Genomic DNA, 26,336 nt, shown 5'->3' on the forward strand with positions numbered 1-26,336 from the left:
GCTTGACCTTAATGGCAAAAAAACCCCAAAAAGTATTTTGACCATTTGAAAAAGTCCAGGTGTTGCATACTGGACTATATGTTTTAACACCATTTTGATCTTTAAAGTCATGTCAAGATGTGTACTCTGGCATCTGTGATGTGTTTGAACTCCAGCATTTCTCAAAGTCTGGCAGATGAAAGCAAACTTTTGGCAATGGCAGTGACCAGTAAGGTGATGTTCAGACAGAAATGTTAGATTTGTTATGATCCCCTTTTTTGTGTGTCAGCTAAGATCTTCTTTGAAGTTGACCTTGCCAGTGGCTGCTGATTTGTCTTCTGAGGTTGCCCCTAGTCAGCAGCGTGCTCCAACAGATGGGAAGACCATCTCCTGCTCCTCTCTTGTTCATAGCACTGCCCTGGGCCTGGCTGGTGGTAACATTCCATCTGATCTGAGGGGGAGTTCGTGAAATGCTGAATAAATCTCAGTTTAGGAAAGCAATTTAGATACTAAATAAGTGGGATTAAATGCAGCCACCACCTCGGAAGATGAATGAAAAGCCTGTTTGATTATATGGACTACAACTTTAATTTTTGGCATCTAACTAATCTGTGTTTAGCAGGAGCTGTGCAAAAAAGTCCATCTCCTAGTGTGAAGGCCAAACAAGGAGAGACCTCATCTCCCCTCAGCTGGACTATGAAACGCTTCTTGGAGCCAGCAAGCCGGGTAAAAGGATTAGATGCAATAAAAATAGAGCCTGCTTCAAATTCAGCTTTTACTGAAGCTCTTACTTGGTCAAGGGGTTCAAAACCAAACCTGCATGCTCCTTCCCCGTCACATGAGCTCCATAAAAGGGTTTGTTTCTTGTGTCACACACATTTAAATTGTGACAGCAGCAAGCTTCTCTTTTTCTGTGTGACTGTAGCCTTTGGGAGTGATGTGCAGAGCATGGCAGAGAAGGACATGGGGTCCCACCTCCTGCCACCTCCAAGGTACCCCTGCTCTGTGGGACACAAAGTTAGCAGGAGGGATCTGAGCCTGTGGGCAGAAGGCTGAGACTAAGTCCCTTTATATAGCCATTGCAGGGAAGAATCTGTTTTTCCTGGTAAAGCCATGGAAGCCATTGACACTGTGTCTGGAGGTACAAAGCCTTCCCTTCTCTCAGTGTAGAACAAAGGGAACTGCAAAATTGAATAGTTTCATCCCTTGTTTCTGCACTGAACCACCCCTGTAAAGCAGTGGGATTTGGAATTCTTTTTTATTTATTGTATTGGCTAAAAATGTGTTGGTGTGCAGTGTTTCAGACATCCAATTTCAACAGTTTGGCTCTCAGTATACTGACAAGTCCTCTATTTTAAAAATAGGATTTAAACTTTATTGATACAGCAATGCAGTTGGTCTGTGTGGAGCTCACATGCAGGCAGGGGCTTTATACATCGAGGACAGCAGGTCACCAGGGTCACTTCTCTTCAGCAGGGATCCGTCAGCTCCGAGGCAGAGCTTTCCCAGTACTTCTCCCATGATGGTTCGAGCCATCTCCCCTTCTCTGATGCTGTCCCTGGCTCGTGTGATGAGGAGCAGCTCCGTCAGAAGAACAGGCACAGTTGGCTGGACGATGGCTCTCTTCTCCCTGGCAGCCTGAGTAAGTGATGCAAATGTGTCTGGTCGTTGGGCTGGTAGGCAGAGTCACTGAGGGCTGGGTTCCTGTCCAGGAGAGCTGTGGTGGTCCCTGTGCTGGGAAGAAATGCCAGGCAGTGTATTATAAGCCATTGTTGATCGCATGAAGTTCTGGAAAAATTAAGGAATTTACAACAATCCACAGAAATTCCTGTTTCCATGATATTTTGTTCAAGACACTGTTCTGATAGTGTGAAAATGACTTTGATTGTTTTGGATGAAACTAGATTGATAGCATTGCAGAGCTTGGGGTTTTTTTTCAAATCATCTTATTTATTACATTTGTGGAGACTGTTCATAGCTCTCTCAGAAACTTTGAGAAGGTCAATATACATATAAAAACAAACAAATGTGCAATTTTACATCAGATATTTTGCTTGTGTATATTTCTCCCCATGATAACTGACTGAAAGAAGCTTGTGTGTCCTTACTGATGTGCACCTGATCACAAATTCAAAGGATTAATTTGTTCTCCCTTTCCTGTGTTTCTCAAGTAATTTCTTTGTCTCATCTTATTTTCTGTGGAAATTATTTAATGTTTAAATGTATTTTTACATTTCTAACTAGCCACCAAAAAAAGCAAAACAAATTAACTTCCCACAAAGTGAGATGCAGTTTTTTCTAAGGAGAACATGGGAAGGGTTCTTGGGTTTGTTACTTGCTAATTTGAACTTGATTGTTGCATTTCAGTCTTGGTTCAAGAAAGCAATTTTTACTCTCTGTGAGTTAATGCAGGAGTCCTGAGCTTAGATTCAGGGAAAATGTGATAGAAAATCCGTTGTTTAAACTAAAATACACATTTGAATTTGCATCCCTTTCTTCTTTGAGTCATAGTCATAATTTAGAAGTAAACTGAAAACAGAACTAGACATGTTAATGAACTGATTTTGGGAATTACCCATAAATTGTAGTGTTATCTGCAGTCTTCTTGATGTTTACTTTAGTTAGAGGGAGGACATGAAAAGCCTGCTTTTTGCTTTGTGAGGAAGAGTTAAGCTTTCTCTGTAAACAGACCACATGTATTCTGCTGCAGTGAGATGCCCGGTGTTAAAGATCATCTGTAAGTACAGTTAAAGTATAACTCTTTTTTTCCCTAGCTGCTAGAGATGCAGGAGTGACAAAAGCAAATGGTTTGGCTTCTCCAGCTAGTGGGAGGTCATCTGGCCATCACAACAAGCATGTGGAGTCTGTCCGACCTGGCATCCTCAGCGACAGCCCCAAATCTGCCCGCAGCCCCTTTCACCGACAGAGGCGGGTTGTTTTCTATGATGGTGACGCCAGTGATGACGATGAAAGTTCCCACTTGCACAGAAGCCAGAGGGCCAAGAGCCAGGAGGATGCTGGCATTGTCATTACAACCTCGTCTGTAGAAATCGATGATGAGAGCCAGGACAGTGAGTCATCGAGATACAGTGGCATGGAGACATCTTCCCCTGTCTTCAGCAACTCTGTAGAGTCTGCAGACAGCACGCTGGAGCAAGTTGAGTCTTCTTTTTTCCCCATCATAGCATTTGATTACTCAAGCGTGCCTGAAGTTCGTCTTGGCAGCCTGAGTTTGAGGGAGCTCCGGGAAGCACAGCTTGAATCCAAGAGATCGCCAAAACTTGAGCACAGAGCAGTCACCAGAGTGAAAAGCATGATGAGCACTGAGTGCCGAAGCCTTCAGAGACATAGGACAGAGGAGCATGGCTCTTACAACAAGCCTGTTGCCAGGATGCTCCCTCACAGCAGGAAGTGTGAAGCCCCTGATGTGGTCGGGCAGGGCCAGGTTGAAGTCGTCACTCTGGTTCGCAATGAGCATGAGTCATTCGGCCTGGATCTGGAAATCCAAGCCATGCCCTTAAAGGTTGTCGTCACAGGGATGCGGCCAGGCGGACCAGCAGAAATGGTAATTTGTAATTTGAGTGCCTTATAGTGATGTGCTTTCCCAGTGTGGGGCTGATTGTTATTATTTTCATGGTTATTATTAAGCAAGTGGTCTGTTGAGAGTAAGCACAACTGAGGTGTTTTTCCTTGCTGGGCAAAATGTCCCACCCCATGTTGTTCTGGAGCTGCTGCTAAATAATTTGTTTCTGATTCAGAGAGGCACCCAGGCTAATTTGAAACTAAGAGAGGCAGGACATGGATCCACTGAGATGGCCTCATCCCTTCTTGCAATTGCAATTTTGAGGGAATGCGATTTTTGTATTTATGTTCTAACTATGGGTAAAGACAAAATAAGTAAATCCTGGTGGCAGAGGATGGTGGTAACAAATGTATATTATGCTTTACTATTTTATATGTGCATGTCCCCCTATGACAGGAATCTGGAACCAAGAGGCTTTAGGTGCTGGCCAGGTTTGCCAAGAGCTGGAGTAGAACCAGTAACACATTGCTCTTCTGCATCTCATACATGCCCATACCAGTATGGATATGTGCTTCACGCTGGTTGTGGAATTGCTAGATGCAGAAGTCCAGAAAGAAGAATAATACTCTGGTGTACAAACCTGGCTTGTAGCATTTTTAATCTCATTAGCGGCCACTAGGATAAGAGGGGATATGGCATAGCAGTTTGAATAGGGCTGTGAGATCTGGGGATTTGGGTTTTTTTCCTGCCTTTTTCTCAGATTTCTTTTGCAGTATTTAGAAACAAACCTTTACCTAAAGAGCTCAGATCATGTCTGTTCACCTGAGAAGTGCATGGAATTAAAAAATGACACACAGTGTTCCAGTCCTGAAGAAGCTAGGGCTGATCCATGCCATTTCATTTAACTAAGAGGACTATGTCCTCCATTATGATACTCATCTCCTGGAAAAAACAGCAGATCTTTTGACCTTCCTGTTTTAGATTGATCTCTAATTCTCGTTCTGGCAGAAACACAGTCTGTTCTTTATTTATGTGCTGGCAAACTGGCAGCAGTGGTACCTGTGCTCTGCAGTGACGTGAAACAGAGGATGTTGCTCATAAGCTATTAAATGCTTCCCTACAATCTCTGCAGGGCTTCTGATGTGTATTTATAATTTCCTTGAATCTCTCTTTGCATCAGGGATCAATGGGCAAGATGGCTGTAGGAGATGAGATTACCACTATCAACAGCATCCCTGTCAGCAAGATGATGTACGAGGAAATCTGTTTGCTTATGCAGTGTCTTCCCACATCCGTAACCCTGGAGATCCAGAAGACAGCGTCAGGTGAGAAAGCAGTTTTGCTTTTGTACCATTTATTCTGGGTACAAGTGAACAAAACGTCCTTGGATCTGCTGGGCCTGACCTGCTGTCCTAGCTTTCCACATGGATTCAGAGAAGAGGACGGTGGGACATTGTATCTGCATTGGTGAACCAAGCAAAGCACTTCATCGCCAAGTCAAGCTTCAAGGTCCTGTCTGGCACCATGATAAGGGGAGAAAACCTACTCCTGTGTGAAGTATTCAAAGTTCCCACATAGAGTAGGTCCCTCCTGCCAGTGTTTGCAGAGGCCTGAGTCATTTGATGCAGTCCTGGAACTAAAATGGCAGTGACTCTTATCCTGACAACTCATTTTATTGCTGTGCCTGTTCATTAAATATATAGGCCCCTTATAATCAAATCTGTCTCTCTTAAATCTGAAGTTCTAGTAATGTTTTTTTTGACACTAACAACCTCTTTCCTTTCTTTTTTTCTTTCCTTCCCTTTTATTATGTCAGAATTCTCTAAAGTGCAGGAAGATTAAACAGAAAACTAAAATCTTACAAAAACGTTTATTTTTATGTTTCATTACAGAAAGTTATCTAGTGTGAGTTGAAATACTTGATACCTTCTTGCTTTCTGCTCAGGGCTGATTTATGCTTCTACAGCAAGATATGAATCCCCACAGACTGTACAAATTATGTGGTGTGGAAATGGGTGTTTGAAAAAGAAAAGCATACTTTTCAAATTCAGGAAGAACATAATATTTTGCTTTGTTCTAGCTTATGATCCTCTCTGTGTACTTTTGTGTACCTGGGAACCTAAAGTGCTTCCAGATGCTTGACTTCCAGTTGTTCTTCAATGAATTCCAGGATCTTGTTCTTGTTTCCTTAGATTGCTGTGGCTTTTCAAACCAATAGCACTGGGGCAAGGACACATTGGTAGCACTTTGTAAGGCACTTTACCCTTCCCCTTGTCCTATCTCACTGTCAAAAAAGGTGGTAATCCACCATGCTGAAGCAGGGGAGTACTTCAAATTCTAATCTGGCTGCTTGAGATTGCCCTCCTGAGGTGTTTTTCCCTTGTTGACTCCAGGAGAAATCAGTACTTCTTAACATGGATACCTAAGTTAAGTGATGTGGATGATCCTGCAGGTTTGTGTGAGAAGTACAGAGATCTGCAGGCACCTTTAAATGAGCAGGACAGGACATTGATACTGAATAGCCTCTCCTTCTTCATACACTTTCTGGGCTCCATGTCATAGTAACTGGCCTCTGGAAGGCAGCTTGAATGGGGATGCATGTCTCAGAAGCAGTGTAGAGAGGTGGAATCTGGTGCATAGAGTGAAGTTCTGGAAGCTGAAGATGTGGAGAAATGGGTCAGCAGGAATATGTCAGAGTGCAGCAGTGACAGAGAGCTTGGTGTGCTGCCCAGGAGTGGGTTAAACATGTTCTGGAAGCCAGGAGAGGTCTGTGCCAGAAATGCAGTAAAGCCCATGTGCTTAATGTGTGCATAACGTCACCCATGCATGTCACATTGAACACCTGCAAAAGTGCTGAGGGGTCAGAGCCAAGTTATTTATGCACAGACTGTCACTGTGTTATCTGGTCACCTTTGCTATGTCAGGGCTTTCTGTGCTCCCTGGGGTCTCTGTGGGAGACTTCAGAGATGAAACAAGTGATGAGAAGCAGTGCTGCTCAGCGTGACTTACTGCATGCTGACGCTTTGGTAGTTGGCTGCTTGACTGCTGTAATTTCAAAGATGAGAGTTAAACAGATCATGACTGCTCACCTTGGATAAGTGGATTGCTCCCTTCTGTGCACTACTCAAATACACATGGTTATGATTAATTTGAGTTGTTGTAAACATCATTACAGAGGAGGAGGAGTGCAGATCAAAATGAAAACATGTAGTCTATGTGGGTGTCTATTTTTGTAATAAAACCTGGTGTTTTCTATATCACTTCTTATATTTGACAGGATTTTGCCTTTTTTTTCTTTTTTCTTTTTTTTTTTTTTAAATCATGATGCAGCTGTCAGCAGATTTACAAACCTCATCCTGTCTCCAGGGATAGACACTCAAAATCAGGCCAATGTCAACAGCATCCTCACAGCAGAGGAAGAACAGAGCTCTGGGAAGCGAGAAAGAGCAGGTCTGCAGACTGCTGTCGGCAGCTGCGCGGCGGAGAGAGCAACACTGCCGCCCGATGCCCCGAGCAAGGACGTGCACAGAGGCAGCCCGAGGGCCAGCCATGAGGAGGACTGCGCTGCCATCCCTGTCACTGACATCGATGACCTGCTCAGCCAGATGGGTGCCCCCGAGGGCAGGGCCTCGCGCACCCCATCGCGCGCAGAAAGTCCCCTCCGGGACGAGTACACCACCATGTGCTGCTGTGGCACTGACGAAGGCTGCCCCGGCTCTGAGCCACGAGCACCCAAGGAGGAGCTGCTGGAAAAAACTGTGAATTGTGGAGCTAATGCACAAGGGGTTTTGGGGCTGTCTGTGTTGGACTCCATCAACACAGGCAAACTTTTTACTGTGAATAAAAACTCTCTAAATAACTATTCTAGGAATTTTAGCAGTTTAAATGAGGATGAGTTACCTGCAGCAAACTCTCTGGAAAGGAAGAGAAGTGACCCATTTCCAAAGTCGATGTATGGGGCTGCGGAGGATTCTCACTCGGATGCAGAGTCTGTCACAGAAGCCTTTGACAGTGCTAATGAGGTGTTGCTTGGGCAATGTGCTGCTGCTAATGCCCCCACAGGCTCTACTGTATCAGAGTCAGATGAGGAGCAAATTGAGATTTGTTGCATGAACGACGAGCCGCAGAAGCCCGCACAGGAGCAGCATTGCATCTCTGGAACAAGCTCATCCTCACTGTCCCTGCTGCACCCATACAGTGGCAAAGCTTTGCAGAGTGACGGCTGTGCAATGTGTGGGTCACTGGAGACAAGCATCAACAAACTAGATTTGGAAGATCATGGTGGTCCCGCTCCATGTCCTTCACAGTGTCCAGATGTGTCCTCTGCATCCTTGTGTTCTCCTTCCTCAGTTCTCCTGCCAGAAGAAGACATCCTAAAGAATTCAGTCAGTATCCCTGAAGTTTACTCTTTCTGTAACAATGGTGCCTTACGTACAGAAGAACAGATAGATTTGGGGAACAGTAATGAACATAAGAAATGCTGTGAATCCACTGAAGAGAAAGGATCTCTGCACTGCAAAAAGACAAGCTTTTGCTCTGCTAGAAATGTCAATGTCTTGGAGAACAGCTTGTTTGAGAAAGAAGGATGTCATGATGAGCAGAGATCCAAATCTGAAAGTGAAATGGCAGTTGATGACTGTAATCATGCTGTTGATTATTGCTCAGTGAAGAAAGAAACCAACAGTTTGTCCACCTTGTCTAAAACAGACAGCAATCATGTGAATGCATCATCAACAAGAGGAATATCACTCAGGTCACCCTTTCCTACTAGATCTAAAGATCCAAAGGCTAATGCAATTCATGAATTGCCAGGAAAAAATGAGAAAATTAACTCTGTGACTTCAGGAAGGACTTCAAATGGAAAAGTCCAAAGCTCAGGCACAAATCACTGCAAAGGAGCTGCAGTACCGCACAGCCCATCCTCACAGAAAAAATCCTGTCAGGAGTCTAAGGCAATGGCACAAAAAAGTATAATGGACACCCTTTTAAATAATCAGAAATCTAAAGCGGGACCAAAGCTAAAAGGGTTCACCATCAAAAGCAAAGCAAAGACAAATTCAGATTCTTCTGGCATTACTCCTACCAAAGTCAATGGAGCTGATCAGAAAAGGGCTTCTGTTTCTCCACAACTATCCCCCAAACTCCTGGGAAAGAAAACACCATTGTCCCGTAACTCACCTACAAACTCAGATCCTGGAAAAAGCATTTCAGCAGCCTCAAAGACTCTGAAATCAGAGCTAGAAAATAAATCATCTCTGGTGATTTCTGAAGATTCACTTCTGCCTCTCCTGAATGGCAGCAGCAGTCCAACCATGAGTGGTGAAGTGAAATGTGGCTGTGGGGAGCTATCATGGGGAAAGCCAAAAGAGAAGCAAGTTTCCATGCAGGCTGTGGTGTGTCAGGGTAAGGATGCTAAGGTGGATGATTTCCGAGCCAGAGATAGTCAGTCCATAGTCACCTCACCTCCTCAGGGGATGCCAAAACCTGAATATGTGAAAGGGAGGACTGATAACCCCGGAGGAGACCTGAACACAATCAAAAGCATCCATAGTGCAGATGACCTTAGGCAATTAGATCTGCAAAACGTAGGAATGGCTGCTGGAGTCTGCTCTTCTTCATTAGGGTCCCCCTCAGTTCAGCAGGAGCAGCTGGAAGGGCAGGAGATCCAACGCACTTTCATTGAGGTGAAGCTTTCCTCCTCATCATCCCCTTCCTCCTCCTCCTCTGCCTCGTCCTCACCAGCATCATTTTTGCGGCTGCCATTGCTGGAGAAAGCAGAAGAGGTGAATGCAGAAGTGCCTCGGCTGACTGAGGAGATGGGGACCATGCAGTATTTCTCAAGAGGACATACTGCTGGAGACAGACGTCTCTGTGGCTTATCAAAACCTGTGACGAGGACCTACTCGATGCCATCCCAGCTAGCAGGTCACTTGAGGGAGGACTGCAATGTTACAGAGGTTCACCCTGTGCAAGGCCCTCAGGGCCAAACTGCAGAGGAGAAATACCCACAGGCAGCAATGGGGGTGTTAAAGATGGTTCACCTGAATCTGCCTAATAGCCAGAGTGGAAAGGAGCAGGCTTACACCTCCAAAAGTACCCAGAAGGTCCATGATGTGTCCTCCTCAGCCAGTGACGTTAGCTACCCCACTGCTGATAAACTGAGAAGCTTCAGGCGGAATTACTATTACTATGAGCTGAACTGGCCCCATGAGCCGATTTCATCCTTCTCTGTGAAACAGAGGATCAAATCCTTTGAAAACCTGGCAAATTTTGACCGGCCCTTTGTGAAGGCCATTGATATATGCTCGGCTGCAAGGTTGCCCCTTGCCAGGAGGTCGTGTGGTGGCTTGGCCACCACATCCAGCTCCGCTGAGTCTCCGTGGGCACTGCGGCGCAGCTTGAGCTCCTACGGTGGCAGTCCCAGCCCAGCCAGCACCATGGCCAAGTCTCCCCTTGGCACAGAGCCTGTGTGTGTGACCGAGGGTGGCAAAGGGGATGGAAAGCCCCAGAGGAGCGAGGAGGACAGCGCTGGGGCAGACATGGCCGCCTTCCCCACCTCGGCCTCACAGGTGCGCCGCAGCCGGGGCCTGGGGCGGCCGCCGCTGTCCCGCTCCAGGCTGCGGGAGCTGAGAGCCCTCAGTATGCCCGACCTGGACAAGCTGTGTGGAGAGGGCTTCTCAGAGCCCCCACAGCCTGCCTGCTTCAAGACAGAGCTGGAAATCACGCCCCGCCGAGTCCTTGGCACACCTGCCCAGAGCGGGGCAGCTCCAGCAGCCCGCTGCAGCCCAGCGGAGCTGGGTGGGATGGGAATGAGAGCCTGCAGCCCCTGGGACAGCGGCTCAGGGACGCCGGGTTCTGCCTCAGATGATGACGTGCCCCATGGCAGATCTCTGGATGGGGGAAACAGCTGGTCTATCAGGTTGGTGTCAGCTTTGGTGTTATTGTTTCATCCCTGCCCAAGGCAAAGCTTCCACTGTGCTGCAGGTCTGTCCCAAAGCACGTTTCAGCCTGCTGTCCCCTCACAGTCTGGGGCTGCCATTCATGACCTTGATGCCTTGGAGCTGCCATGCTGCTGTGTCTTGGCTTCAGTACAGAATTAAACATTTTATCCTGGAATGGCAGGGCTCCTTTTCTGTGGCCCCTCTAGCTGGTTTTGGTCAGTTTTTGGCCATGTTACAGCACAGCAGTAGTGGTGGTGAGGAGGCTGCACAGCACTGCCTGCCAGCACAGCCTGTGGTGACAAGCGAGCTTGTTGTCCTGCCAGAAGTAGTCTTCAGATGTAGCTGTCTCCTGTTAATGTCTGTTGTTAAAACCATTAGGGAAAGATGAGGGGAACAGAACAGGGACTGACATTCAGAGTTATTCTTAAATAATCTTCTCTGCCCCTTCCTATTTTCCCAGCATACACCGTTTCTTACCAGTTTTTGAGACTCCTTCTTTGTCATTTATCGTAATAAAGCCTATACTGTATATATGAAATGTATCTCTACAAAATTGGGAAATATAGAGCTCTTCTGTCTTTTTATGTTTATTTTAGCTTGGATCAGCTGCTCATCTCAAGCCTGGACCAGCAAAAACTGCAATCTGTTTTGTCAGTGGTAGTACCAAAATGTGATGTTGCTGCTATGCTCCAAGAAGTCAAAGCACAAGTAAAGGTAAAAACCACAAGATAAAACTGGGTTATTGGTGGATTTATGAGGGTTTTCTTAAAGGCAGATAAAATCTTTTCCAAACTGTTTCAGGGCTCCTCCAGTAGGCACATGACAGGCTTTTACTATCAACTGCAGTTGATGTTAATTTTACCAATGCTGTTTTTAAATGCCTGCTATAAATCTATGATAATTTTGAATGGCTTTTTGTATAAGGAAGTTCAAAAGCATTTGTGAGTCACAATAAATAGACCTATTTTAAGTGGAAAAGGATTCCTCCATCTGGGCTCCCCAGTAACTGCATATCAGAATTTAGCTTTCCACCAGCCATCTGGGTCAGACTCAGTTTCCCCAATGTGCAGGGGAAACTGAATCTGCTCCTCTTTGTGCTGGTGCCTTTTGCTAGAAGCTGCAATCAAGAAATTGAATTTATATTGTTCAGTGCTGAACTTGAACACCAGAATGCGGCTGCTGAAGTGTTTATAAGAGACTTCTGTGACCTTTCTTGTTCTCTTTTGTGGAAACTGGTTTTTGTATCAAGATAACCTGCTTCATTATGTAGGTGTTTGAAGAAGGCTTCCAAAGTGAAGTGCCTGCCAGAGCATTACTTCCCTGCTTTTGGTGTTTCTGTTTGTGGGATACATCCACATCCTTTTTAAATCAGAACAGAAGTTGATAAAATAATGACGGTGCTGGAAGGGAAACTGCCATCTGGTCTGCATAACTGCTGGCTGAGCTGCATCTAGAGTGTTCTTGAGTTTTGTTCACAAAGATTGCAATTTCAAACATAGAACAGGCTGGGGGGAAAAGGACCTCCCCAAAATATCCAGCTTTATCTCCTTCCAGGGGACAGCATAGCTAAAGAATGCAAGTCTCAAAAGTTTGGTGAGCCAAGAGGACTAGTTAGGTTTACTGATAAAATTAGGATTGGATTGCACAACTGGACAGAGGTAATTAAGTGTTCTCTAAAGTATTTTGCATGTGTTTTTGGAGAGATTATTTATTTATGACACTTTTCAAAGCCTGAGAGCTCAAATATTTATAAAGCTGAATGCTTTTTGGAATGCACTCCTTGTCTGCATAGTTTCTTATCCATATTTAAGCCCAGTGTGGCACATTCTCTGGAAAATTTTATGCTATTCAAATGATGGATTTTGAATGTACAATAGAACAGTTCTTCATAGTTATCCAGTTGCTGAAAAATGAGACGGACTGCCTGATTTGGACTGAGAGGTTCTCTGGGAAGAGTTTGTCACCATCCTTTGCATTAAACAGTGCTGAATTTACTGTTACTAGCATTTAATAAATGCTACTAGTATTAATTTAAAAACGGTAATTTTATTTAGGTCTCTATGACTGGTATCTTTGGCTAAGAGTCTAAACAGAGGTGATTACTGGAGGCCTGGTGGGTCCTTCGTGTGTCCAAGTAAAGCAGTAAGCATCTACAGCCAGGTCTCTGCCCAATATTATGTCTGCTGGCAAGGAGCAGCTTTGAGGGCTGGGGAGGAAGGGAATGCACCTTGGGAATGGGAAGCCAGTATCCAGACTGTGTTGTTGACTGGCCCAACACATCTGATCCTTGGATAACTCTTTTAACATCTGAACTTCTGACTTTCCTTCCTTCACCAGTATAAACAAATTAAATTGAGATATCATGGGTTGGGAAGAGCCCGATCTCTTGAAGAAAAAGGGCTTCTGCAGTACTTAACAGTCAAAGATATGTGTGTTTCCATTGCTTGGAAAGGGGCTAGTCTAGTTACTTAACTGATTTTATTATTTCTAGACAGACATAAAGCTGTTCTCACTTGAGTACAGGTGAGCCAGGTCTTACAGAACACTGTGGACAAAATATTCTGCCCTCACTGCTCCTCTCTCCTTGAGTGCTGATGGATCAGTGATGTGGAGCAGGATGACATCAGTTTCTGACATTGCAGGAATGCCTCTAGTGTAGGAAATCTTCCACAGACACTATGTGGCAGAGAAACATGCCGTGAGACCAAGAATTTGACTGTTGTTTCACCATAAAATCTAATAATCTGTGGCTCCCTGTGCTGTCTGAAACAAAAGGCAAATGCTGAATTAATATGTTGAGTTTAGTGAACTAAATATATAATTTAATGCTAAATAGATTAAGAAATTGGATTCTAATGATTTGCTGTTACTTTGAGTATTGACAATTTCTGGAAATAACTGGTGTTAGATTGGATCCTAGGGAAAAGCTAAGAAACCTGCTTTCTACTTCCCACATCTGATGCTCTGCCCCACAAATAAGTACTATGTGCCTGCTCCACCAAATTCCTTTCTATAGGTCCCGTTACACTACAAAATGCAATCTCTGTGACAGTGTCAGACTTGTTGGATGCAAACCTGCACCAATCTTTTTCCTGTGCAGGATGCTCCCATTTCTGCAACAGCTCAGCTCAGTTGTGATTAGGTCACAAACAGGCTCCTTACTTTCATCTCCCAAGAGAAACAGGTTTTTCTGCTGTCCTATCTGACCTTCCCAAGCTTCAGTAGTGTAGCCACTCCCCCTTGCAGGATTGTCCAGCCTTGCTGAGAAGAGGGTGATGCAACTGCCCTGCACTACATCTATGTTACTCCTTCAAAGAAGATGAAATTGGATAACAAAAGTATTAGTAATACGCTGAAGAGTACAGTGCTTGGTCCAGAAAGGTGTAGGAAATACTGAATTTTGACTGCAAAATGTTGAACAATGCAAAACTGACTACAACCTGTAAAAATTAGGTTGCCCAAGGTTTAATGCCATTTCACTACCTAATTTTGACTTTGTTTGCTAGCCTTGGACTGACTGAAGAAACCTTCCTTGTCACCTGAGTTCTCCTAGATGGCTGCTTCATCTGTAACATGAAGGGAAATGCATTTAATGTCTCGGTTTTGATTCCTTGAGTTGTCTCTCTTCACCTGCCATAATTTGTGGGTACTGGGAATTTGTCATTTATGTGGGTACTTGGTCTTAATATTTGGTTTTGTGTTTTTTTCTTCCCCTTCCTCCATTTTTCTGCTAGAGCAAAGAGGACACATACTTTGTAGTCTTGCACAAAGAAGAAGGAGCTGGCCTGGGATTTAGTGTTGCTGGAGGAATAGACTTGGAACAGAAATCAGTCACAGTAAGTGATGGCTGCAAGTCATTTTTCTACAAAGCTCACTTTAAAGCAGGCTGGTGATTAGATCAAGTGCTCATTTATCAAGACTCACTGCAAGTCATTCACAGTGTCTCTCAGAAGCAGCAGTTTACCATCTGCTACTGAAATCAGAGTGTCTGGGAAGTATAATTTTTATTATTGGAGATGGATAACAATTATGCTTTCAGGCTTTAAAAATCTGTTACTGGATGGGGTGGGCTAGATCTAAATCCTATCTATGCATGTAAATAAAATTCTGCATGCAGCTGCAGTGCACACAGCATTTTAGGGGAGACTTAATTTCCAGCCCTTGAAAGGAAACTCTGTGCAGCAAAGTTTTTGAAGGATTTTTCAGATCACAAGACTAATTGTTGCAGACCTCAGCAAACATTATGGATTTCATGTCACAAGTTTGTTTTGAGTTAGTAAGATGTGTGGGTGGTCAGTAAATGAGGGTTGTTGTCTGGTTAGGGTTTTTTAAGTCTTAAGGAGCATTCTGAACCAAAGATAGCATCCTATTAAGATACTGGTATGTAAAAAGTGACTGTTCAAAAACAGATCAGTGAGACAGAAAAATCCAAGAAAACTTCATGTCCTGTGTGATGTTTTTTTTAACACAAAATATTTAAATTCTGCCCTGAGAGATCCATTAAATGCTAAGGTTAAAAGAAGGGTATGTCCTCCGTTTTGGGGCCTACAGAAGCCCTTGCAGGAATCTTCTGGGTTTTGCATTTAGACAAGACCCATATAAATAAATGTATTTTATATTAAAGTGTCATTAAGTTAGAATATGGTCAAAGTCTAGAGTGCAGGCTTCTACTTCTCTCAGTATAGAAGTTGTTCCCTGTCCCTGTTTCCAAACAGTGGCAGCTCTGAGCAAGAGGACGGCTCAACAGTGTCCCCCCAAGAGCGTTCCTTAGAGAATTCCTTACCTAGAGACTGTGACTTTACCTAAAAAATAAGATCTTGAGCTCTCTCAGACCGAGGGATTGATGACGTCCTTTTCCTGAATTCTGCTAGGTATGGGACCAAATGAGTCTCAGTTCCTGCTCTTTCCTGATGCTTTTTGTTCAGAGGGTGTAAAGGGATCTTAATCATGTTCTTGACCTACTGGGATTCTTGGTCCTAGCTAGATTTAAGGGTGCTGAGCTGCTTAGATGGGCTGTTATATCCACACTTGGGTGAAGAAATGGAAATGCCTAATGAGCTTCAAGGTACTGAGGAGGTGAGCAACTAAGGGAAGGCAGCAGATTTTTGGGCATGACCCCTGTATTCCACTTGCATTTGCATGCCTTCATCTGTTATTGAGGCTGTTATTCCAGCTTTGAATGCTGGCTTAGACTGGCTGGAAATTTATCTCATTGGATCTGTGGGGTTGTAGCAGGTGCCCATCTCAGCATGGCCCTGCAATGAGATGGAATAGGAGCCAAAAGGCTTCTGATGCCTTGCTGCTCGTCTGGGTATTAGGATAAATTCCTAAAGATAATGCAGAAATGTGTCCACAGATTTGCTGCCTTGAACATTTGCTTGGCAGACCTAGTACTGTCTCCATGGGAAACCATATTCTGGCTGCTAAAATTAGAGTGCCTAATAGGCAAGTCCTTAAATACCGGGTCTTGAGTCTTTTAGTCTGTTCCTTTTTGTAAATGATACACATCTAAACTTGATGGAAGTTTTCTCAAAGTTTAATCCACCCTGAATAGAGTATTTTTTTCTCAAGAAAAATGCATTTCAAGCTGCTAAATCATCCCTTTCCATCTATTTGCATGATATTTGATCAGCCATATTGAGGCAAACAATTAAATACTTGTACAGCTGCAGTAAGTCAGAGCCTTTCTGTGCACAGATGTTTAGAAATGTGCATTTGAAAACAGCACAGGATGCATGTCCCAGCCAGTGGGAGCTAGGGGAGTGGGTGTTGCACACCACAGTGTTCTTGGTGGTTGCTGTGGCATGGATGTGGATTTAACCTCTGTGTCACTTGAAATATGTTAACTGAAGGCCTGTGAGGAGTTTAGTGAGATCATAAGTGATTTGTGGTATTACATTCCCTAGCTGGTTTTGGTCATCTTTGTCTTAGAAATGACCATTCAATAATAGCATCTCCGAATTCCCCCATCCCCAAATGGAGATCTGTCTAGTCACTTTGAGGGTGTGCAAATGCTGTGTGCTTGGTAACCAGGTAGTGGACACTGGCTGCAAATTTTGGTAGAGTGTCTCTGTTCAGTGTGGCCTGTAGAACGCTGTGTGTGGTCATGAGGTTAAAACGTCCTTGTAAAAATTACCTTTCTTGTAGGTCCACAGAGTGTTTTCAAAGGGAGTGGCATCTCAAGAAGGGACTATCCATCGAGGAGATCTTGTTCTGTCAATCAATGGCAAATCTCTGGCAAGCTCAGTCCATGGGGATGTCCTGAATACTCTTCATCAGGCAAGGCTGTACAAATATGCAGTCATTGTCATCCAGAAGGAAAAAGACAAAACAAACAATTCCTCCAGACTTGAGATATCAGCTACTGGCAGAAAATGTGTGGGGTCTGGAAAGGATGTTTCCATGGAAATAGGAACAGGTATGATCTTTGTCCAAGAATAGTTGGAAGGATTCCTTTGCAGAGCAGACTGAAGGGAAAAATGTCAATGTGTTTTAGATTAAGAGCGTCTGTGCCTTATGTGATTGAAGGGAAAAAATGAAATTACCTTTAAATTTTATTTGTTCTCTTTGGAACCTAAATACAGTTTGGGGTTTGGTTGTTTGTGTTGGTCTTTTTTTTAATTATTGTAACAAGGCACAAACTTAGAAGACCTAATTTAGGGCTGAATCTAATTTCTACTTAGGTAAGTGGTTCCACATATTCTTCCAATCCAGGATAAACTCCTTTTAAGTAATAACAGTAGTCAATGCAAGACAGAAAACAACCAGAAATAATTTTTAAAAATGTTAAAAAGAAAGTCCCATGCCGTGCCATTGATTAAGTGTAGGGACTGAGCTTGTTCTTTGTAAAAGCAGATTTCATACTGTTTCTACTAGAAACACAGAAAAAATATTTTTATGTTGCAGTAAAGGGAAGTAAGCCTATTGAAGTCAGCCATCCCATAGGAAAGTAGGGACAAATGGTTTAAGTGGAAATATATTAGTGGAATATTAGGTTCCTGTTTGGGAACAAGACAGCATTTGGTGTCAAGGCTGCACCTGGGGTGTTAGGAAGAGACCTCTGAAATTTTTTTTTAAGACCCAAACCCCTTGAGCACCTCTCTGGATGGTGCTGCTTGAGAGCAGGGGATGACCAGGGGCCTCCCCCTCCAGGGCAACACAAGGCACTCAGCTCTGTCCACCCCAAAACAAGGACACAGAGCTGCCACTCAATTCTTTTTAATCTGTTGGATGTAATCATTACTGTTCTCACGGCGATTTTTTTTCTGTAGCAGTTTCTTTTGTTTTGTGCTTACACTGGGTTTTATGGTGCGACTTTGTAACACAGCTTATTAAAAAAAATAAAAGAAAAAAGCACTCTGTTAATTAATGGATCAGCCTTTCTGGAATTGCTCCCATGGATATAATCTGTGTAATTACTTCAGAATCCCTCTCTGCCCTAAGCTCCCTACATCCTGCACCCTGACAAATTCAGAATATCTACTGAGTCCAGGCACTAGGGGGCAACATTATCTCATAAACAAAATAGTGTTGGGTTATTCAGAAAGTCTTTCCACCCTTCCAGGTGAAGGACATCACCAGATGTTTTAGATAACGTTTAAAGTTGTCCAAGATAACAGTAGCAGTAATTTGTGATAACACAGACTACATAATGATTATGTTCACTCAGGGCAAAGAGGATCCTGTTTTCCAAAACTGCAGATTTATTTCCTCCTAAGCAAAATCATGTTTTAAGTCAGCTACAGCAATATTTCACTTAAGAAATATCTGCTATGTAGGAGGCATGGTACAACTACAGTTAATTATAATTAAATACACAGACAGGAGACAAGAAACAATTTTTCCCCCTAGTAAGTGATTACAGATTTTTGCTTAAGAGAATGGAACATGTTTGCTTAAATAAACATTTCATTTATTCCTGTTACTTAAAAAGATATAGTTCATTAAATAAGCAAAGGGAGCAAATGAAAGAAAAAGAAATGCTCTCCACTCCCAATTTTTGTAATTTTTCAGTTATTTCCTTGATATTTAGAGTATTTGATAAATTTGCTAGCTATAATTTTGCCAAAAAAAAGATGCCTTGGCAGGTTTTTGTTGAACATGTAAAATGAAAATGTCCCTGTGTGTAAATGCATTTTGTACTGTCTCCCATTCACAGCTACAATAGAATACCTTCCCTTCTGAGAAACTTGGTGTCATCTCCTAGTCTGAATAACTGAACTCTCAATTGTCTTGACACTGCACCAAAAGCAAAAACCAACCAAACACAACTTGCTATTTACTGTTATCTGCATAACAAGATGCTGTGCATGTTCAATTGCAGATCCAAACCTGGACATGAATGATGTCATCTGCGTTGAATTATTGAAAACCTCTGCTGGTTTGGGATTCAGTCTCGATGGTGGAAAAGCTTCCATTGCTGGAGATAAGCCCTTGCTTGTAAAAAGGATATTTAAAGGTACTACATGCATGCAGTGGATGTTATCCCAGTTTTCCTTTTGTCTGTGCATTGTACAGACATTTCAATTACTGTGCTCAGCATTTTTTGAAGCAAGGGTGGGCTTTGTGGCTCTCATTTATTGCCACTTACTAGGCCAAAGTGGTCATTAAAAGAAAAACACTCCCGGGAATGGCTGGGAATTGCATCTGCTAGTAAATGTGGAGCAATCTGCTTTGCTAAGTATGGGTCTGTCCACTATTCTAGACATTAGACTACAGCAGCAATCATCTATAGAGTGGTCTGAGACATTCATGCATTATCCAGTTCTCTTTTCTAAGAAATGCATAGTGCATATAATCAACGTGGTACTGAAGCACCACCCTGCATTATGCCCAGTTATGAATTTTACCATATTTCTGTCTTTTTGTTTTCTTTTAAAGTGTTATTATTGGGCTTTGCTAAGAGTATGGGATATCTGTAGTCAGAAATTGCCAGTCGTGAGTGCTTTGTTTGTCAGCAGGTAGTTAAACTTACATGAACCACACATAGAAAGAAAACAAATCCCAGAACTATGCTGTGACTTTCATATGTCACGTGTCAGTTTAGTGAAAAGTAAGACCCTTTCTGAAGGTGGCTGAAAACTCTGGATGAAACTACATGTGCACAGCATTTTTACAGAATTACTTTTCAGTGATTAGCTCCCTCATCAAGATAAAAAAATCAAACATATTTACTAAATTACTTATCAGTTTGTGTGTGTGTGTGTGTGTGTGTGTGTGTGTGTGTGTGTGTATGTGTGTTTTGCCCCTCTCTAGAAAGTGCTTCTTAGGGTAAAGGGCATGTTGAGTTTTTGAGCTTATTCTTTTACATCCTTACAAACAGTCCTTTTCCCCTCCCTGTGATGGCTCATGCTAGTTTAATTATCATTAAAGAGAAGATACTTTCATCAGCGGTAAAGGGTATGCCTCTCTCTAGAAGCTTTCTGTGAGTGGTGTTTGGCCAAAGTTTGCTATCAGGGTTTGGTTTGTTCATCTCAAGTTTTACAGTCCGCTGCATTATTTGCCTATTACCCTGTTAAAGCTGAGAAAGTGCATCCATGCCACATATAACCTTCATGGTTATTTTATCAAACAGGTTTTCTTACAACTACAGAGATAACATTCAACATATTTCATACACTTATGTTGTTTCTTTCAAAACCAGACATCTGTTCTGAGAACAAGACTTTATCTTGGTTAAAACAACATTTTCTGTGAGATGCAGCATGGAGTAGCTTGCTAGAGCTGGTGTGAACATTAGTGACTTGTATTGAAATTGGATGAAGTTGGAAAAAATGGTTTATTGCATCCCAGTAGAAAGCAGATTTTTGTGGGCTCACTTCTTCTTTTAACACTGAGTTTTCCCCACTTTTGCTTCTAGGTGGTGCTGCGGAGCAATCTGGAAACATAGAAACTGGAGATGAAATTCTTGCTGTTAGTGGGAAGTCATTAATTGGGCTCATGCATTACGATGCCTGGAACATCATTAAATCTGTGCCAGAGGGGCCTGTTCAATTGCTAATCAGAAAACACAGAACTGCAGTATGATGGAAGCACTACGTCTAATCACACTTGCTAAGACAAACCATTTATAACTGTCTAAAAGCTGTCTTTGTTTATAAAGCCACACAGAAGTGTCTTAATGCTTTACAGAGAGGTGCTAAGAGCCTTGGAGAACCACTGAGCAAGCGTGTGATGAGCTTCAAAGATCTCACCTAATGATTGGGGATGAAGGAAGCCAAAAGTTAGAGACAATTTTGTATTATGTGGCAGTTTTATTGGAACCTCGAGACCTCTCCTGGGTTTGATTTAAAGTATTTTGACTGAGATAAATAACACTGTGCCTGTCCCTGATATTTTTAGTATCTTGCAGAGTGTTGGTAGTAGAACTTGTTGGTTGCCATCCTGTTGACAAGGGTGGATTTTAGATTGTACTATATCACTTAGCTGTAATAAGACTTAAGGACACTTCCTTAGGGTCTGGTCCTTTTTTTTGTTGTAATAAGAGAATGTCTGGAACAATCTCACTTTATTCTTCTAAGTGCAGTTTTGCTAAAAGTGCATGACAAAAGAGTATAATTTTGCACAACTTGTATGCCTAAAATACAAGCATTTTATTGCAAAGCTGAAAAATCCTCTTAAAATTAATGAACTAACTCAGCATCCACCACAACTGAATCTACTTCTAGGTGCAACTTGTATCTGAAGGCATTTGGTGTTAATGCATTAGAAGTCTGTAAGAAAATCATGTCCATATAATAGGTGATTGTCCACCAAGGTGTATACTGAGTTGATAGTTATGATTAAAATGGGGGCGATAAAAAACTGGGGTCTGAATTTTCAAATTTAGGCTTCTAATGTTAGGCACCTTTAAAATATATATATTTTTAAAAGGGGGATAATTTCAGGTGCTGAGCACTTACAGATCCCACTAACAGATCACTTCAGTGACCGCCAAGAATGTCTTCAAGTTGGGCTGCTTTTATTTATCTTCAAGAGGTATAAGGCTGCCCAACTTGAAAGACCCAAGCTGAAAAGTGGTGATCTAAAAATGGGGATTATAACAGATTAAATCTGAGCTGGCCATATTTGTGGTGGCTTTTAATTGGTCTTTTTTGTTTCTCCTGTCCAGTATTTATTTTTGCTTGTGTGAGAGTGGGTTGAGGATATGTGTGTGGATGATGCAAGTACACCCAACTGCGTCAGGACTGGGCTGATACTGAGGGTTCTGGTGGTGAAACTGAAAACTGTTTGTGTAGATGGGAGAAACCATGGTGTTGGGCACAGCAAAAGAGAAAGGGTTGCAATGCCACAGGAGCTTAGTTAGGATTTTCTCACCTCTACTCACAGAAGAGGTATCAGTAGTGGGCCATGCTGCTTAGTCTGCTGTGCTGGGAGGAGAGTGTATGGGTGCAAGAGATTAGACTCTGTTATTTCTCTTCCTACATCTGGGATAGCTAAACAACATAAAATGCATACAGGAGGAAATGGGCCAGTGTCCTTATCAGCTGAGAACAAGTTGTTTGTTCCACAGTGCTCAGGTTGTACATCACATTAGGCTGGAGACTGCTTGCAGCCAACATCCCCAAGGTGAAGAGTCCTCGGCCTGGAACCAGTCCAAGTCTGAAGTGCTGCCTCTGTTTTCAGTGAGCCAAGACACTGCATAGCTGTTAGAAAAAGGTCTGGGCTTGTCACTTGGCCCTTCCCCAAGATCATACTGTAGTTCAGTTTATTTACATTTATTCAGCAGTGCTTGAAGCAATTGCTTCCAGGTTAGTAGAGCACTCGCTTGGGTTCATCTCTGTGACAGCTTCATTAGACTTCAGCTCATGATGAGCAGAAGAAAATTCAGTTTTCTGCAAGTCAACCTGAGACCAGATGAATAGAAAAGCTGTGCAATGTTTGCCTAAAAATGAACAAATAGGTTTAATTCTTTTTCAGTGACGTATTAGCATGTGAATCCAGGGAGAGATGCAGCTTTTGGTTACAGGAAAGGCAATACTGTATGTACTCCTACAGCTACTTTGCCTGCAGGATTTCTGCTGAAACTAATTCAGGTTCAGTGCTGTGAGATGACTGTGGAGTTGGGTCCCCTGTGAACCCAAAGCTCAGCCACTCTGTCGGGACTGGTCCATGCCTCCAGTCACCTCTGTGGTGGGAGAGGCTTCAGGAGGATGCAGCTCTTAGGGCTGGAGGACCACACAGATTCCAGGCCTGTGATGGGATAGAAGAGGTTACCCCTGCATATTTGCTGAAAAACAGGGAGAAGATAATTCAGCAGGGACAGCTGAATGGTGAGGCCTTGTTCAGGAATGACCAAAATCCGACTGTAATAGAGTGTATAATAGATACATAAAATGCATGTGGAATTTAATGCAGCGTAGTGAATGCATACCTGTATACGTATAATACGTGCAGTGCAGTACTGACTTTTTGCTACTTTAATGTGGTAAATCACAGTTGTGTTTTAGGCAATGGCATTTTTTTCAGTCCACAGTCTAGAATTCCGAAGGTTCCATCGCAGGGAGACATATATCTCCCTCACTCCTAAACCAGTGTGAGCTCAAAGGTAGTCTTCATTTTGTAAATTAAAGTTACTTTGAGGTGTCTTAAGATGATACGTGGTGGTATTTTCAGATGCTTATTTGCAGGTACTGTTCATTGTGAGTGATTTAGAAGGCTTTTTTTTCAGTAATCAGATACTGTTCAGTATTTTACTTTACATGCACGTAGATAAGTGTTGGCTGAGTAACAGCAAACAGAAATGGGGATTTTTGTGTGTGATTCAGTAGTAGCTATAATTTAAAAGATAGTTTAATGTTTTAAATCTGATAATAGTTACTATGGGTAGAAAGATAACACTTCTCTACTAACATTAGAGCAAGCAGAAGAATTGTATTTAACCCTGATTGTTTCTGTTCCTGAAAATACCTTTTTTTTTTCCTTGTGGAAGAACAACATCTTCACTGATGTTGGTATGATTACAGTAGCATTTCCTGACATCTCTCTTGGGGTGACATGCCCTGAAAAAGCTCCAGGATTTATGCAGTGTGGGTGTCTGCTTTATTGCAGACAAGATGTTTAGACCAAGCAGATGTAGTAAAGTTTTGGTTACACACCTAGCAAAGTAAATGTTCTTTTTCTGAGAGCCTGGTTGCACTAAAATGATGGAGGACATTGCATTAGTTCATCAGTATTCAGTAGGATCACAACCATTTTTGGCCTTGCTGTTTGCATATCAGTTCCCATGGTGATCCTTCACCCTGCTGGAGTGTTGGGCAAACTCTAGGAGAGCAGTGACTTGGCAGCTACATCCTAGAAGACCAAAAAATCGAGATGAAATTATGCACTTCTTCACCAGGGAGCTGAAGGCATTCCAGACAAGGGGAGTTTGCTCCTAGATGGAGAAGGTTTAGGGCTTTGGTGCATCCAGGCCTGGGGCAGCTGAAGGGGCACATCATGGATATGAGAGCAGTGAGATACTGCCATTGCATATTCTGCAACCTTTTGTACCTGGAAGCTCTTTCCAGCTTCTCTAGGGACTGCATCTGTACTGAAAGCTCTGAGATCAGGGAGGGAAAAACATTTGATCATTTTCTCGCTAAAAAAAAAAAACAATAGAAGGACGGATAAATATTAAGAAATTGTTAAGTGATTCATATTTCCTAATGACCCTCACTTAAAATTAACCCTGATAAATGTTCTGCAGTGGCTCTTGTCAAATTCTGAAGGAAGTATTCCCAGATGGGAATGTTTACCTGTTTCTATGTTTAGGTTATGTAAATGTACAAGTGAAAATATTGATGAAGAGTAGACTAGCTCATGAGAGAAATGGGGATCCCACTGTAGGTAGATTTTGTGTGTTAGTCTGATACACTTATTGTATAATATTGTATATTTACACTTTTATTTATATAAATAAAACTTCTTTTAATTAAAACTGTTTAATATGTCTTGTATATTACAAAAAAGTCAGTGCAATAACATGAAATAGATTGTACATTTTTTGATTTCTGTCCCTTCTATGTCTATCTGTATTGCCATTAGCTGTTTTGCTTGGGTTTTTTAGTGATTTTGAAAATAAATTGTATCCTTAGTACTCCTCTAGATATTTAATTTGTTATGCCAGACTCTTTCTGGTCCACAGTTGGAACTGGCATCACAGGGACAAGCATGTCAGGGAGAGCAGTGAAAGACTATGTAAATGCTATCCAGGTGTGCATCTAAGCTAGAACGAAAATAGTACCCTCTTAAAAACTGCCAGTGTGAAGAGGATTGAAGCATTTAAGAAGTGGTATGAGATGTTTTATAAAACCTGCTTCGGTATCTTGTTTTTTCCTGCCCCTGTTCCAGGAAAATGTGGAGTTTCCATCAAAGCAGCAGTCCCTGGAGCATGCTGCCTATAAACTGTACCTCCTGCCCAGACCCTGGGCTGTAAGAGAATGGATTCTATGTGTAGGGAATGATTTTATAAAGCTAGGCGTAACCTGGAATTTGTTCTAGTTTCCCACCTACTCTGGGGATAAAGTTCCCTTCAAAGCCACAGTGAGCTGGTGGTGGAACAGGCTGGGCTGGAGACACTCTCTGGATGGAGTGGAGCTGAAGTGGAGCTCATAGTGGGAGGTGGAGATCACAGCCTCAGACTGGGGACGTTTGCATCAAGTGGGCCACTCTTGGACACAAGTCCCTTCACAGTCACTGCACAGGCAGGCAGAAGCAAGCCTTCCTCACGGAAAGATGAGCCAGCCCAGAAAGTTCTCCTCTCAGCCGCCCTGATGTGTGGAATGCCGGAGGTGCCCCAAATGGTTACGGCTGCCTGGCAGCACACAGACACGTCAGCTGGTTGCTGCGGGGAAGGCTGGGCTGGAGGAAGGGCCTGGTGAGTTGGAGTGTTTCTATCTGCACTGCAGGCCTGTGTGCATTGCTCTGTGTTTGCCTGCTGGGTTGGGTGCTTGCAGCAGCACTCCCACATGGCACAGGGCAGTCCTGACCTTTCCCTGCTGTACCCATGGCACTCGCCTGCACCTTGTGCCAGGCCTGGCAAGCCTCACCAGGAAATGTGCACGGTGCTGCCTGGAAGGGCCAGGTGCGGTTTTGTGCGAGGGGAAGGAAGGCATTTGCCCTCCTATGCCAGTGGTGCAGAGGGCATTTCCCTCGTGCCCAGGTTTGTGCCCCAGAAGCCGCTGGGTTTGCTTTCGGTTTCCTTCTCTGGGTGCCACGCTGCGAGGGTGCAAGCGAGCAAGAACCTCGTGAGGAGGGATAAGCCCGTAGCTTCTGCTGACTCATCCTGTGGGAAAGGCCAGTGTGGCTGGCTCCCAGCCTGCCCTCTGGGCACGTGGACTCTTTCCTGGGCTGGAGGGGAAGAGGAGGAGCCCTGTGGTATACCAGTTTTCCATTTGCCTTGGGACCCTTTTTTCCCTCTCCCTCTCCCTTGCACACAGCCATGATGATGAAGGATGTGCTGTTGTGTAGTGAAAGTGTGCAAGGCATAAAACCAGCAGGTTGGGAAGGAGATGGATGGGAAGCTGTGGGATGGTGTGTGCAGTCCCCTCAAGCTTGGTTCAGCACATCTGTCCCCAGCTGGAGCCTGGCTTCTTCCCCCAGTGCTGCACGGTGAAAAGGAAGAAGATATTTTCAGTCATGATTTCCTCTGCCTTTCCGCTCCCCCTGCTGTCACCAGTGCTGGGCCAGCCCAGCTCCTCTCCTCTCTTTCACTGATTCCCCCTTATCCATCTTCCTGTCTGTCCTGACTTCTCCAACACATGGCATGAGATGGGGTCAGCAGGGCTCAAACCTCCAAGCATCCTGCCTCTTTAATATTAATAATCTTGTCAGATTAGTCTTTATTATCTTTAATTGAAATCTTAATTGCAAAAGTCAGTAGCTAAGTAAAGAGGAATACGCAAGAAGACGCA

General features: G+C 43.3%; 1 protein-coding gene across 6 annotated transcripts in view; it reads left to right on the forward strand.

Moving 5' to 3' along the window:
* Positions 1 to 24,361, forward strand: part of PDZD2 (PDZ domain containing 2) — a 202,173-nt gene extending 177,812 nt beyond the window's left edge. For 5 of the 6 annotated variants that reach the window (XM_071425591.1, XM_071425596.1, XM_071425593.1 and 2 more), the window contains 10 exons: positions 602 to 705; positions 1,453 to 1,621; positions 2,754 to 3,544; positions 4,683 to 4,827; positions 6,833 to 10,421; positions 11,040 to 11,157; positions 14,178 to 14,279; positions 16,591 to 16,861; positions 18,767 to 18,901; positions 20,303 to 24,361. In XM_071425591.1, coding sequence (XP_071281692.1) covers positions 602 to 705; positions 1,453 to 1,621; positions 2,754 to 3,544; positions 4,683 to 4,827; positions 6,833 to 10,421; positions 11,040 to 11,157; positions 14,178 to 14,279; positions 16,591 to 16,861; positions 18,767 to 18,901; positions 20,303 to 20,469 — 5,591 coding nt within the window. In that variant the 3' untranslated portion in view covers positions 20,470 to 24,361. The remainder of the gene's footprint in view (positions 1 to 601; positions 706 to 1,452; positions 1,622 to 2,753; positions 3,545 to 4,682; positions 4,828 to 6,832; positions 10,422 to 11,039; positions 11,158 to 14,177; positions 14,280 to 16,590; positions 16,862 to 18,766; positions 18,902 to 20,302) is intronic. The other variant, XM_071425595.1, reaches the window with a different exon arrangement.
* The last annotated feature ends 1,975 nt before the right edge of the window (positions 24,362 to 26,336 follow it).

Source organism: Agelaius tricolor, unplaced genomic scaffold (assembly GCF_023055355.1).
Source record: "Agelaius tricolor isolate 1412-34295 unplaced genomic scaffold, bAgeTri1.0.p SCAF_4, whole genome shotgun sequence".
NCBI classification, from domain to species: domain Eukaryota; kingdom Metazoa; phylum Chordata; class Aves; order Passeriformes; family Icteridae; genus Agelaius; species Agelaius tricolor.